The 15,060-nt window shown below is 30.5% G+C and overlaps 2 protein-coding genes across 2 annotated transcripts in view; one reads left to right on the forward strand and one right to left on the reverse strand.

The window, feature by feature from the left end:
• Positions 1–486, forward strand: part of LOC101504714 (probable inorganic phosphate transporter 1-9) — a 4,811-nt gene extending 4,325 nt beyond the window's left edge. Inside the window, exon 3 of the mRNA XM_073369948.1 lies at positions 1–486. This exon is cut by the window's left edge and continues 9 nt beyond it. Within this exon, the coding sequence (XP_073226049.1) occupies positions 1–283 (283 nt within the window). The 3' untranslated portion in view covers positions 284–486.
• Positions 487–1,197: 711 nt separating this feature from the next.
• Positions 1,198–8,703, reverse strand: LOC101505042 (exocyst complex component EXO84C). The gene is made up of 7 exons (XM_004505265.4): positions 8,530–8,703; positions 7,647–7,741; positions 5,009–6,044; positions 3,289–3,813; positions 2,564–2,752; positions 1,869–2,005; positions 1,198–1,783 (listed from the first exon to the last, which is right to left on the reverse strand). The coding sequence occupies exons 1-7, from the start codon at positions 8,623–8,625 to the stop codon at positions 1,537–1,539; spliced, it is 2,325 nt and encodes a 774-aa protein (XP_004505322.1). The 5' UTR covers positions 8,626–8,703; the 3' UTR covers positions 1,198–1,536.
• Positions 8,704–15,060: the final 6,357 nt, after the last annotated feature.

A 15,060-nucleotide genomic window follows, 5' to 3' on the forward strand; every position in this document is an offset into this window, starting at 1 on the left:
ATTTCCAGCTAGGTTTAGGTCAACTTGTCATGGCATTTCTGGGGCTGTTGGTAAGGTTGGAGCAATCATTGGATCTGTTGGATTTTTATGGGCTTCACATAGAGAGAAGGAGGAAGAGTATCCAAAGGGAATTGGAATGAAAGCTTCCCTTATTATACTTGGAGGTGTTTGCATAGTGGGAATGGTTGTTACTTACTTCTTCACTAAGGAAACTATGGGAAGGTCTTTGGAAGAGAATGAGATTGAGTCTCATCAAGCGGATGAAGAATACAACAATCTTTGATTTATATATTTGCATGTGTGTAAACGACTTTGGATCCTCTGCAGTGGAATACACAGTGCAGTTGTGATAGAGGAACCAAACACGTGTGAGAAATTAAAAAATTAAATATTTTAAAGGATGATTTGTATATACAAATAATATAGTATATTTTATTTTGTATTTTTTGTAAACGATGAGTTAATTTTGATAAAATTTCATTTTAATTTGTTATTTTTTTTTAGTAAAATAAGGTATTATAATGTGCATTTTAAGGGGATCAAAATTAAAATTAAACCAAAATTTAATATGTAAGGCATCAAAACCTAAGGGCAAGAAATCTAATAAGGCTTAAAAAAGCAAGTCGATATTTACAATACTATGGAAGAAATTTGGAGTGTTGATGTAGCAACTTCCATTTTGAAGCATTGATCTTGGTTGAAATTTGATCAATAGAACAAAACAAATATGAACTTGAATTTTCTACGACAATTGTATGGTGCAACAGCTGTAATTTTGTCTCTAAATTTAATGGTTCTTTCAACTGTTGCATTATACAGCAAGATAATTCAAACACAATACAAATGCACCAATCCCTCTTGGAAGCGTGATAGAGGGGAAACCTAAATGGGAGTGGATAAGTAAATATGTTGATAAGCATTTTGATAACTGTTTCTTTATGTGATAATTGCTTTCATGAGTGGATCTCAGATGGAAAAAAAAATTCAATGGGTCTTTATCCTTCATGAGTTTGACAATGATAAAACCTTAAAAGGTCAATGAGTATTTTCAAAATTATGGCATCCCTAGTGGCTTTTATATGCACTATCCCACTCAAAGAAAGTATTTGGAGAAAAGATTGAAGCTTTTTGTACCAAAGAAAAAATTGAAGCTTTATGATCTAGTTTTAGAAATGGGTGTTGGTGAGCGTAATAGAATGAAATTAACTGAATCATAGCATTTATATGTGAAGAGATTCATTGATCAAGTAAACAATAATACAAAAAACGGGAAGATTCAAACTAACTTACCTTCTGTTCAAAATATACAAACAAATAAATATGGATCTGTGATTACTCTTGAGCTCACAGTATTCTGATTCCAATACTAGGAATCTTGCTATCCTAGCAAGGGTTACGAACATGTCTTATAATACATTTTTACACATTCATACATTATACTAGATAACAAGCAGATATTGAAATTTTGATGACTAGGAACAGTGAAGTTTTCTCCAAATCTAAACTTACTCTATTTTTAAAGCTACCAGAAAAAACTCAATTATCAGGATCAGACAAGTTAGAGGGGCTGTCAAGTTCCGCCATGCTAGCAGAAGCAAAAGATTCAGTAGAGTCCATTGTAGACAGGGAGGAAACAGTATCTGAGTCTGAGACATCTTCATCGTCATGAACAATTATGTGATCTTCATCGATATCAGATGTCTCTGACCCTGATGCCCCAAGCAAGAGCTTGTTTATTGCTGACTTTGCGGTTTCGACAAACCATTCATCCGCAGGAAGTGCACTAAATGGTAATGGCAATTTGTTTATGTCAGAATTCGGCGAAGAAATACAGCTGAGGGTAAGGATTGCAAAAGGAAGAACAATACCTTTGTGGGTTTATGCCCTTAGCTGAGAAGGTCCGGATGGCACGAGCAATAATAGCTGACGCTATCTGATGGACATGTCGAGATGGATATCCCGCAAAGCGTGCCATTTCAACCGTAAAGTGCATATCAAGAATTAGCTGCCACAAAAAGTCAGCTATGATTCAGAGGACAGAAAGAACACCTAACTACACTGATAAGAGTATAATTCTCTTAACTTTCTAATGGAAATAGTGATAATAGAATAACATTACATGTTTTTTTCATATAAACTAAAGAAGATATTTTTACATCATGACGCAATCGACACAGTAATCAAAGATATGAAATGCTTAATATTTTTAATGGTGGTTAATGAAAAAACAACAACAAATATCAGAGACTCCAATTGTAACCATATCACTTGTTCCTGGGACAAGCTGAAAAAAGAATAATATTTTTTAGAAAATATGAAATTAACCGGGACTTGTACAAAATGGCATCAAGGTAGTGTTGGATAAACATATAAAACCTAGGCATCGGTTACAAGACTTTTTCATGTTTTGTTTTTCAAGGTTCACAAATGCTTTTCTGCGGTCAAAGAAAACTATTTTAAAATTCAGGTTGCATTTGGAAATAAAAGTACTCAAATTACCTGTAACATGAAATAGTATGAAATTGGGAAGCATTATATCTATGTAATGTAAAGTTGACAGTACCTGGTGCAAACCAAGTGGCAGTAGAGGAGCTGATTTATCCTCTAAGACACCCCAGAATTCTTGCTCATCAGATAACCACATGACAACAGTCTCTGTTAACCTAGCAAGCAAAATTTTCTGTATTTTCTCTTTCCCCAGTAACACATCTCCAGCCACAATTGCTAATTGCTGCAGCTTTGCAAATAATGCCTGCAAATACAGCTACACATGTCGGTACTACAACACACACACACAATATATATATATATATATATATATATATATATATAGAGAGAGAGAGAGAGAGAGAGAGGGAGAGAGAGAGAAATGCACGGGCACACTAAGCGCAGTTAATCGGAAAATGCAAGAAAATACTGAGCCAATATTAGCCATCGTATCATTATGAAACTAGTGTTGTCAAATAGTGGCTATAGCGTAGTGGAAATTTAACAAGCCGCTACTGTTCCACGATATGCAATTCGGTACAAACTACAAAGTGTTGTCAAATAGCCGTTATAGTACTGTACGTATCGGAATTTGAACAAACCTCTGTTTCCCATGATTGACAACATTGTATGAAACTCAAATTCTAATAATTCTTGAAAAGACAAGCACAACGGCTAAATATTCCAAAGAAAAAACAAAACATTTTAAACACAAAGGGACTGCAAAGCAACAAATAAGAAACAAATCATCAGAGAAGAAAAACAAGGGCAGCAGAAAAAGCAAAGAATAAGAAAGATGACCTGAAATGGAAGTGAAGGCAGTGGGCCAGAATCCCAGTAAAGATCCTCTTTGTTATCACTCAAGTAAATATGTGCATTCAATCGGGTTTTTCCCTCTCTCGAATAGATGAAACTTAAAACATACTGCCGACAGAAGTGATCCCGAAGCTTGTCAAAAGAATGCTGAAGATGTTTCTTCCACTCCTTTAATTCTACACTAGTATTTGTATTGAACCCTACATTTTGCACGAGCCCGCTGTTCAGTTCTTTGCTTTCATTATGCAGCATCCATGTTGATAATACAGCATTTGGTAACAGTTCATCTAGTATGGTAAACGCTATTCCTAATATTGCAAGTTGTTCTGAGTCTGTCTCAGCTCTGAAAGGCACAGCCTCTTTAAGCTCGGGAAGATTGTCGTCATCAGAAGGACCTGGTAGTGCTTTAATAAGAGCATCCATGTATTTATCAAATAGTTGTACGATTCTACTAAGTACATTTCCTCCAAAGTGCAAAATAGCCAACGGTGTTAGCTGTTCCAATATCTCCTGTAGTTTGTACAAATTTCTATGTTATAGAAAGGCAAAGGAAAGCAAAATTACAAGCAAGATCATTCATTTGCACTCATTTGAAGACTCTCATTTGCACATACAAACTGAGATACACAAACAACAACAAAAGAGAGAAGATGCATTCAAATAAATCCTCATTGCCCTTATTCTTGTTTTCTGTTTCTGATTTGAAATTTCAGTTACTACATTGCTTTACTGCCACAATTGCTTGGAATAAGTAGTTTGCAGGTTTGGCAGAATGTTGGATTGGTCCTTAGGTGTTGCAGCCATTATTAGTGATCTGAGAGAAGGAAAAAGGCCAAACTTCATGCTGATGTACACATTATACATATTTTGGTGTATTTGGTTGGAGCAGAATGCTCACACGTTCAAGGTGCTTCTTATTCTTACTACTGTTGTGTGATAGGAACTTTTTATGGTTTCTCTTGGGTGACTTTCTCATCTCTTCTTCAAAAGAACAATCCTATGAAATATGCAGAAGTATTTAACAGGCTTTTCTTCTTTTTATTGAAATATCCCCCAGTTACAGGCCCCTAGTCATTCATTGCATGATAACATTTCTTCAATTTAAAAAATGAAAAATTTATAAAAGAATTCTTAGAAAAAGTGTTTCCGGTTTATGGAAAATGTAGTTAATTTAATCAACATTCAAACGGCTATTCATCAACCACTTTATAAACAATAAACATAATCAAACTGTTGAGGGTTTAGTTCCTAAACCAGAAAGACTTGTACCAAGAATTCCTCTTGTGAAACTTTCCCAAAAGAAAACATGTAGAAGGAAAGGAGGAAAAAAATGTATATACTCATTACGGCAGAAACACACATGAAAGTTAATATGTAACAGAAAAATATGCATATATGTTGCACGATAATTAGCAATAGTTACACACCAACTGACAGTACTATAGTTGGTTCCACATACATCACAACAGAACAAGATTCACCAACAGTCATGGCTATCAAGGAACATTTACTATAGATCAAAAATCTGATATGCATCATGAATACCGTCTTTAATAATTTTCTTGACCTACCAACAAATTTATTTTTTCATTTTCACTGGCATGCTGTGCTCTCAAATTATTTAATTATCTCCAGCATAAATATTTTTAGGGACAGAAAGAGCAAGAAGAGGGGGGTGGAAATTGAAATGATGAACTTTACTTACTACAACTATGTGCATAAATCGCATTCCACTCTCAACAAGCATGCTACTAGAAGAAGTTGCAATTGCAGAAAGTGAAGAGAGAAACTGTGGCGACAATGGTAAGCATTCAGCCGATTCTGCCATGTCAAGAACTGCTCTTCTTGCACGTCTAAAATTTGATTCTAAAACTTCTTCAACAGAAGGACGCAGAAGCACCAATAGTAATTTAGACATTGTTAATCCTTGTGGCTCCAAGATTGAGCAGTACTTCAGACTAGCTTCAATGCAGATGCTAGCAGAACGTAAGGCAGGCACAGTCTCAGATGATGGTGCATTCTCTTTCACCAATCGTAGAAAATATTCAACTTCCCACTCTGCCCACTGAACAATTCTGTTGGTATCAACAGGATTAACTCCAAAAATCAAAGCAGATTCCTTTATTGTCGATGAAATTACAGAGAAAACAATCTTAGACAATGTAAAAGGAAATGTTTCAGGACAGAATGAACTTGACGGAAGCAACGCCTCAATTCTTTTATGGAGATGAGACCCATAAAATTTCAGCATTAGTTGATGTGCTACAGGACCTTTTCCGAGTTTTATCAAACCATCTAAGGCCTTCTTAAGCTCGGGAAAACTAACAGACGGTTGCTCAGCAATTCCAATTAGCTGGTCTTCAAGCACTGCCTTTCTTTCCATTAAAGCAGACTTGTATGAGGAACCTTCATCTGAAGAGGTATTTCCTGAGCCTTTCAACTCTGCAGAATTTCTTTCTTCAGCATCTAACGCCTCTAATGCTTCTTCAAACTTATGCTCAGCCAGAAGTACATCGATGTTTTCAAAGAATAGAGTTTTCTGGTCATTTCTGTCATTGGATAATGGCTCAAGGAGTTCAGGTTCATGCTCAATTTCATCAACATCATTACTTGACTGATTCCACTCATCCAATTCACGGCAGACACCGGTCATTAAATCCTGTACAAGAATACCTTGAGCTGAAATATGCTTTTGCAGATCAATCAGTTCATGTTTTACCTCCACGGCCTCTTCAGATATTCTACAATATCGGGAACAAACAATTACACAAAATTATGCAAAGTTGAGGTAACTGATTTAAATTACTACAAGAGTATGTTACTTCACAGTTCCGGTTTAAAATTTATTAAAAATGTCAAAATAGGAACAATTCATTAGCCTTTTACAAACAGCTCAGAGCTTTGGGGAAGCTTGGTTCTTTGACCAAGTGGCGGGATTGTGCTTCAAGCACACTTCAATCCCACAAGTTGTTTTGTGTTTGTGTATAGGGATGTGTTGAAGATACCAAAGTATAACTAAATTTAACAGGTTAAGCTTTTTAGATGATTAGTTTTGGCAGAACTAAACAAATGAAGATACCACCAGCTTAGCTTGTTCCTCGTCTTTCCCTGCAGTATCCCTTCTATAGAAACCTTTAACAAGCTATACTTGCAACAGGAATGGTTGTGGACACGGTGGTTAATAAGTTAATTTAATAGGATTATGAAAAATGTCACCAACACTTCAGAAAAATGCAAAGAGACCAGAGTATCTTAGTATATCTCGTGGGCCAGTTTCTAATCTTAGAGCATCTAAGATTTTCTCCTAAGATTAGTTTGTATATTACTTTATTATTATCATTTGTTTCTTATATACTAACAAGTATCACCAAAGAAAATGAAGGTGTCAGTTTAGTACAAGGATAAATTGTGATGAGAAATTCAAGGATAAGCTTTCAATCAGTCAAATAGTGGCTATAAAGGCAAGGTAGCACTATATCGTAGCGAAATTTGAACAGACTACTATTTTGGATGATCTGTGATTGACAACGCTACTTTGAATACACCTTTACTAATAACTTATCCACAAATTGTTTTGCCCCCATGTTTACCACTCTATCGAAATGACCATTAAAATGTTAACTACTTTTTCCCTTTTTTGGAGACAGCCATTAAAGTTAACAATCAAATCGACGAGTCTCTCACTGTTTCTATATGAAAAGTAACAATATAAAATTTAACAGATGAATTTAAACAAGAAGTTACTGATCAAGGAAAACATATTGCTAGCTACAGTTTCTGCTGCAGAATAAACGAGTAATCGTATATAGTCGCTTTTGTTTTATATTGATTCCAGAAAGGGCATAGCAAAATATCAGTTATCACAAAATACTATGTTAAACGGGCGTGGCTAAATGGTGGTAACTCATATGACGAGTAACCAGTGCATATTGGCACCAGTTCAGAGACCAATACAATAAACCATTTTCATTAATAAAAATAAAAATGGTCTGATATCCATACCCAATACCCAGTGTTGTCAAATTTCAGCCATGGCGTTAAAGGACGGCGGATTTTGTGCTAACCGCCATAGGCTGCAACACCTATAATATCCGCCATAGGCCACAACACCATATTTAAATGGCAGATTTTTGGCTTGCCGCATAATCCGCCATCTGCCATTGATAACATTGCCAGAACCTATGTATTCTTATACTCATATTAGTGCAATATAGACAAAATGTAAACAGACCACTAGATAAATTTGAATAATTGTGATAGGAAATGCATGCAAGCAGCTTAATAAGGAAAAATGGGAGAACGGAAAGGAGCACGAACATTTTAAGTTAGAATATATATGTTACCTCAAGAAAGCCAAGAACTTTGAGTGCATATTGCCACATAAATTCTCCACGGCATCCTTCAAATCTAAGAGTTCACAGCAAAGCTTTCTAATTCCCTAAAATGAAGGACAAGTTTTATCATCAATATAATCTAAAGATGCATGCACCGTGCCGTTGATGATGATGATGATCATCATCATCATCATGTTACCCAATCCATTAGTCCTCGAAAGGAAGTCACAGAACATGCAAGTAAACAAAAACATATTCCAGACTACATATCTTGCAGCACAGCATGGCTACAACATATTGAAAAAAAGGATCAAAACAAAGTTATTACACTAAGCCCTATTTGGATAAAGAGCTTAATTAAGTGCTTATAGCAAAAGTGCTTATTGTATAAGTATTTATGCATAGATTATTTTCAGATAAAATAAAGTCAATCAATTTTCATATAAGCTATTTTCATTAACCCTCTCAATCCGTCTCACAAGTACTTATCCCTTAGATAAGTTCAAATAATAAGTCAATCCAAACAAACAGGCTCTAGGAACATAAAAGGAATTAAATAAAATGAACATAAATTCTTCATCGCATTTTATCACAGAAAAAAATTTATCATGAAGCAACACAGTCACATTTTTTAACTGTAGTAGTATATTTACAGAATTTTCCTTTTGGTTAAGAGACAAATGATGGATACACGTAGTTGAAAATAGAAAACCCTATTAAAAAAAAAAAACCTCCTTTTGGTGAAGTTTTTGATTGAACATGAAGATAACAAATAAAAAAGATAATGATAATGTATCTTACATAGAGAAAAAGAGAAATGTTAGTAACAATAAGAAGAGATGGAAGAAATAAAAAAAATCCGATGTTATATCGGGCGCAAGAAAGAGCGAACCTTTTCAGTGTGAGACTGGTAGAGGGAATCAACCTTGGATTGGGGGATGATGCTTTCAATGGAAGGGAAATCATCTTCTTCCTCGCTACTCTCCATCTCTCTCACTTCACCCAACCAAGTTGTTCAAAGCTCAGCGAGAAAGTGAAACAAATGCCATTTCACATTGGAGCAATCATTTTCTATTTATGATTATTTTTTTTAAAGAACAAAATTTTAATATTTTTACTTTTTTTTATGTTTGATGTTAGAAATGTAGGTTGGGTTTTAATTAAAAATAAAAATAAAAGTAATTTTGGTTTGGCTCCGGTGCTCCAAGAGGGTTATTAATACTCGCATTATAATTTTCGTTGAAAAATATATTATAGTTTGTGTTTTTTTATTTAATATTTTATCTATTTTTTATTTAGTTATTTATTTAATTTTATTAAAAATTTTCAAAAATATAAAAAATAAAAATATGAATTTATTTGAAGATTTAAGTTATAAATTTGCATTATATTGAAGATGATATTTAATTTTATGAATTTTGTTTGGAAATTTTGATGAATTTTTGTAAAAAATGATAACATTGTTAACATTTTAAAACATAAAAGATCAAATTATTTACATAAAATATCAAAGTGAAAAAATAAATAACTAACTGAAGTGTTATTTAAAATTAAATTAAGAGACCGTGTGAGCAATTATGCCTATATTATATTTAGTTTATGACATACTATGAACAATATTATTTTTTTCTTCATTGAAAAAGAAAAAGTTTTTTAAATGAGTTAATTATTCGTCAAAATCTTACGTATAACTTGTATTATTGTGCAAACTATACATTCATAAATAAAAAATAAAGGTAAAATAAATAATTTTCATAAAAATTAAATAATTTTTTATTTATGAACTAATTTTGGTATTTTCTGTTAAGAATTTATTTGGTGGAACGTTATTTCTCTTTTCAATTCAAATAATTTTTTTAGAAGTATTATTCATCTTCCTAGTTATAGATTCTCTTAATGGAGTTAGTTGTTGTCCATTGATCACTTTGTAGTTTTTTTACTCTATTTTATTAATAATATTTAGTATTGCATATAATTGTTAGGGTTATGGGTGTTAATCTAATTGGGATGATTATCATCACTGAAACCCTTTGTACCATTTCTTTGGTTTAAAAAAATTCAAACAAGTTGATAGACAACTTCATAATTAAGTCTACTCGTCTCTTCTTCTTTGTCTTTCTCTATGTCTTTATTTTTTCCATCATATAGGATGGCTAATTTAAAAAACCACCATCTACATTGTTTTTCCTCTATCATTTTACTTAAATAAGTTATTTTCACATAAATCAATTTTTTTTTCTTCATGCTTTTCTTGTTATCTCTTCAAATAAGTGCGACGTTTGATTTTCTCGTCTGGCCTGTAGTGTTCATTTTGTTTAGATTTACTTTGATCTAGTATTGATATATTTAATCAATGACTTAAGCTTCATCAATGTTGCAAATCCAAATACATAAGTATTTTAGTCACTTTAATTTTGTCAAATTTGTAGGAAATTTGTCATTTTATACTATTAATCTGAGTTATGTGAGTTTGTTTGCAATTTTTTTTTTCAACGAATTTGTATATGTAATATTCAAGATTAATATATTATTTTATTTGAACGAAATAATATATTTTTTATGTACAAAAAGATCAAACAAGGTGATAGATTAAGACTTAATTTAAATGTAAAGTGAACAGTTACGTGTGCTCTCAATCTTAAATGATTAATTTAGAATTAAAAAAATTGTGTTTTTTAAAAGATTATATAAAATGTTACATCTTTATAGTAAGGAGTTCTGAACTAAAGTTAGTTGATGGCTAAGAATTTGAGCTTTCATCTTCTTCGTACACTTAAAGAAGAAAAACATTGTGCTAACTTCTTGGCGAAGCTAGATTCTTCCTCTCCCAACTCTTTGTTTGTTTCATTGTTTGAGAGTCCCTTCTTGGTGTGTCTGTAGCTTTGTGTTTCTTTCTTTTCCCCTTATGGAACAAAAAAATAATCAAAAATTGTGTAGTTTAAACTTCAGTAGATTTGTATGTCATATCATATGAAATTTATAAGAGTTTAACATACATGTTATATTTGATTTGGATGCAAGATTTGATCGGAAGTGAATTATATATCTGATTAAGTTCGGCGATTTGCCAATGCAACATGTGCTATTGTACATTGACCATTGACCCAAAATTACGAGGGTTCCAAAAAAAAAAACTTATAAAATAAAACATGTTATTTATATACAATATAAAGATTTTAATTAGAAAATTAGTATTAATTTAAAGTTATATTTAAATATTATTTATAATTTATTTATTTTAATAAATTTAAATAAAATAATTTAAATTTTTTGTTTATCAAAATAAAAAAATATTAACTTTTTAAATTTAAATAAAACCTTCAAAAACATTAAAATTGTCTTAATTATCATGTAATTTATGTCTAGTTAGAATAGTAACATGATGTTTGATGGACCTTCATCTTGAGGACTCTCATCTTGACACGGACAGATTATAAAAATAAATTTAATTTTTGTGAACAAAACCATAACAAATTTTAAGAAAAAAATGCAATAATTTTTTTCGGTAAGATCTCACTTTTTAAGGACTTCTTACGTACTTGGTGTAATGTTTTGAGCTCATTCCATTAGATTAGACTAGATAAGATAATAGGCTAGTTGTTTGGAATTGTATATATATGATTAAGGAGTTATTTTTGCAATGGATTGAGCATTGACATGATTGCAGATTTAATTTAATTTTCTTTTAAGTGATATAAATAATTTATTAATGTATTTATTTTGTAAATAATTAAAGTCATAAGAAGAATAAATTGTAGAGTTTATAATTAACTAAATGTTTTTACTTCTGAAATAATACGATAAAAACGATGTTGTGTAAAAGTTTATTCATAAAAAATTAAAATGTTTCTAAAATAAAAAAAATAAAAAAATAAAAACTATTATCAATCAAAATGAAACTGATCACTATTTTATAATTATTTTGAATTGGTGGATTTAAACTATATAATATCAAATCTTACCATTCAACTGATATCTCAAAGACATAAAATATTAATCATGATTTAACTGAAAATGTATATTCACTCAACGAGATTATTATTCGCTTAGCGAGATTAAGTTTGCAAAATCTAGCAAACTGATCGTATTGAGCTCGCTCAACCAGAAGATGCTTCGTTCAACAAATTCCATTTCTAATATCTAGCAAATTCACTGCCTTGAACCCGCTCAACCAAAAAATGTCTTGCTCAACGAATTTCATATGCCATGTTTCCTCAAATTTTGGCTCTAACGATCTTGGTTACTCTTTAATTATTACTCTCATTTTACCTAGAAAAACAAGGAAATGTGCAACATATCATCATTTCTTATATCTCAAATATTAATGACTAAATATATACAATAACTTAGGAAAAATCTTATGTTTTTAATCAATTAAAGTTAGTAAGGCCATGACATATTCACTGAAAACTATGTAAATTTGACACTTAACAATGATATGTAAAATACAAAAATTAAATTGAGAAATAGAAAGTGTAAGATGAATTGTAGAGACATCTGAAGGATGCCACATAATTATATAAGTGATGTGACACAAATATTATGATGTGATACATAAGTTTGTGGTGTGTCATTCAATAGAGTTAAGAGTTTCTTTTAATATTATTATAAATAAATTGTTAATTCAATATATAACATAATAGATATTTTTTTTAAACCATGTCTTTCTGAATATATGTTTTTCCATATCCATCGATTATGTTGGAGCTTGTATTGAGGTTATGTTGCATATTTTGAACAACATGAAAATGAAAATGATGATGAAAGTTTCCCAAATAAATTTTAAAGCGTATGTATCGTTCTAAGCCTTAAGTTCGACTCGTCCCCACCAATCTATGTATATTGGATGCAAACGGGTTAACCGGTGAATCCTCTTCATGATACTTTGAAATCCTTTACATGAATTACACACTCACATTAAACATATTGATCAATAATATTTTATAGAGTAAAGTTTTTTCAATTACTCTCATGCACTAAAGAAAAAAATAATAATTTAAAAAAATATTATAGAGTTTAGACTCATACAAGTGTGAATTCCATATGCTCTTACTCTCTTTGAAGTAACTATATTTATAAAGAAACTCGTATCAATTAATTATTTTAAAAAATATCGTTGTGTTAATATCGAATGGTTATATATCAGTGGTGAAGTGTTGTGTCCATCCAAAACCACAAACATTGGGTTTGAATCTGGTTCAACAAATCAACAAAGTTCTAACAAGCACACACAACCACCAATCCAAATTAAACATATGGCCTCATTATATCATTACTTAAATAATATTATTCTATAAGAGTTTTCATATTTTAAAAACATTGAATTACTATCGCATTTTCATTATATTTCTTTATATAAATAACTAAATAAATCTCTTTACAAAAATTAACTTAATAATTATACAAGTGTCATTTCATACAATTTCACATCTAATTATTGACATATTCATAGCAAAGAAAATTATCTGGCAGTTGTAATTGTCACTAGTATCAAAACAAATTCTAAATTCATGTTTGAAATCAATATTACCACAATTAAGTTAATGCTTTTCAATCTAAAATCAATAGGTCATAATAGTGAAGCATATTTAAAATAGTAAATGTTCGAAATTCCATAAATCTTAATAGTTCTAAAATTTAAATTTCTTAAGAATTGATATGTATTTTTTAACAAATATTACTCTATATTTAAGTTTAACTAAATATGACTAGCATATCCTATTTAAATGTGTACATTTTAGAATGTATCTTTCAGGTAATGTGGAAAAGTCATCTCTAAAAATAGTGTTGCTTGATTTTAGCACAAAAGTATTATTTCAATTCTCTTGTAAAAGAGAAGAAGTGTAAAAACCCAAAACGAAAAATACATTATGTATTTTAAGTTGTAGATGAAGTGCACCATGTCAAATATAATAGAACCAAATATGGCTCTATCATATAAGAATGTGGAGCCAATTTAGCAAACCAATACAAATTTTCAGGTTGTTTTTACGAGGTAGCAAACTAATAATAGCACTCATGTTTTGAAGAAAGTGTTTATCTCTTGTGCTCCATATAATTATTTTCATTTTCTTTTTGGATGTGTTCGAATTTAATTGATGATAATATGAGTTAACTTTGATAGAGTAAAAAACAAAATTATTTAGAAAAATTATATTAAAACACTAACCTTATAAGAACAAATTGTTTTAGATAAAATGAGATTCGTTAATTGTTGAAGCACTAGGGATTTGATCTTCTAGTGCTTAATTTATTATCATCTATGTTGAGAGTTAAGAATAAAAACATTATGTGCTATAATTTCTTATATTCTCTATTTTGATAATTGTTTTTGTTGTAATTTTTGTAAGTCGGGTATATGCCAAGTTGGACACACTTAGTTGAAGTGTTGTGGTAAGAAAAGTGCATGTACGTATAGTGTGATCCATAAGATATGTATGTGTGACCAATTTTTGGTTATTAGGGAAAATGTCTCAAACGAAAGAATTGAGTATAACTCTCAAGTTGAGAATGAATAAGGATAAAGATAATGTGTTATCTTTTTTTCCTTTAACTCTTTTATTTACGTACCTATTATTCGAGTAACTATTTAGGAATTGAAGTTTGTGTTTAAACACGACTATTGACATTTTTTTTAATTAAAATATATATATATATATATATATATATATATATATATTCCAATCAAAAACTTTCATCTTCAAAAAATATTTGCATAAATCAATAATTTTATTTCAATTTTTTGTGATATAAACACATCATTGTGGTGTATTTAATTTTTTTTGAAAGAATGATACATTTAAAGAAGAAGTATAATTTATTTATGTTCGTTTTGCATGTTACTTTCACCAATAAATATAAGAGTAATAGTTCATCATATACCGATATTAAGAGAAAATATTTAATATAATAGTGTTTAATCAAATTTATATTTTGTAGTTGTGTTCATTTAAAATAGAAATGAGTTAATTTATCTTTTGGGTTTTTTTTAGTCTTTGTTATATGAAACCATTAAGGTTTGAAAAATATCTTGAGAAACTATAAAATGTCTCTCTTTTGTTAAAAATAATAATTTACCAAATTATGACGTGAAGAAAAAAAAATACTTTTTCAAATGATGATATTTGAACGGTATATAATGATTTCCAAAATTTACCATTATGCAAGTTTGATATACAAATTTTGCAGTTCCATCCCAACTTTACTTATATATAGTTCCATCCATAATAGATTGGTCATTAAAGTACCAAGTTGACTAAAACATAAAAGAGTATATAATTAGAACATCAAACACAATTATTAAATAGCGAGTAACATTTAGATAAATACGGATGTGTTGGATCAAAGAAAGACAAATAAAGCTACTGACAAATATTATTATGCATATATAGTTTTTTCACATTTATAGGTAGTTTGTGCTGTT

The sequence above is a fragment of the Cicer arietinum genome, chromosome 6 (assembly GCF_000331145.2).
Source record: "Cicer arietinum cultivar CDC Frontier isolate Library 1 chromosome 6, Cicar.CDCFrontier_v2.0, whole genome shotgun sequence".
NCBI lineage: Eukaryota > Viridiplantae > Streptophyta > Magnoliopsida > Fabales > Fabaceae > Cicer > Cicer arietinum.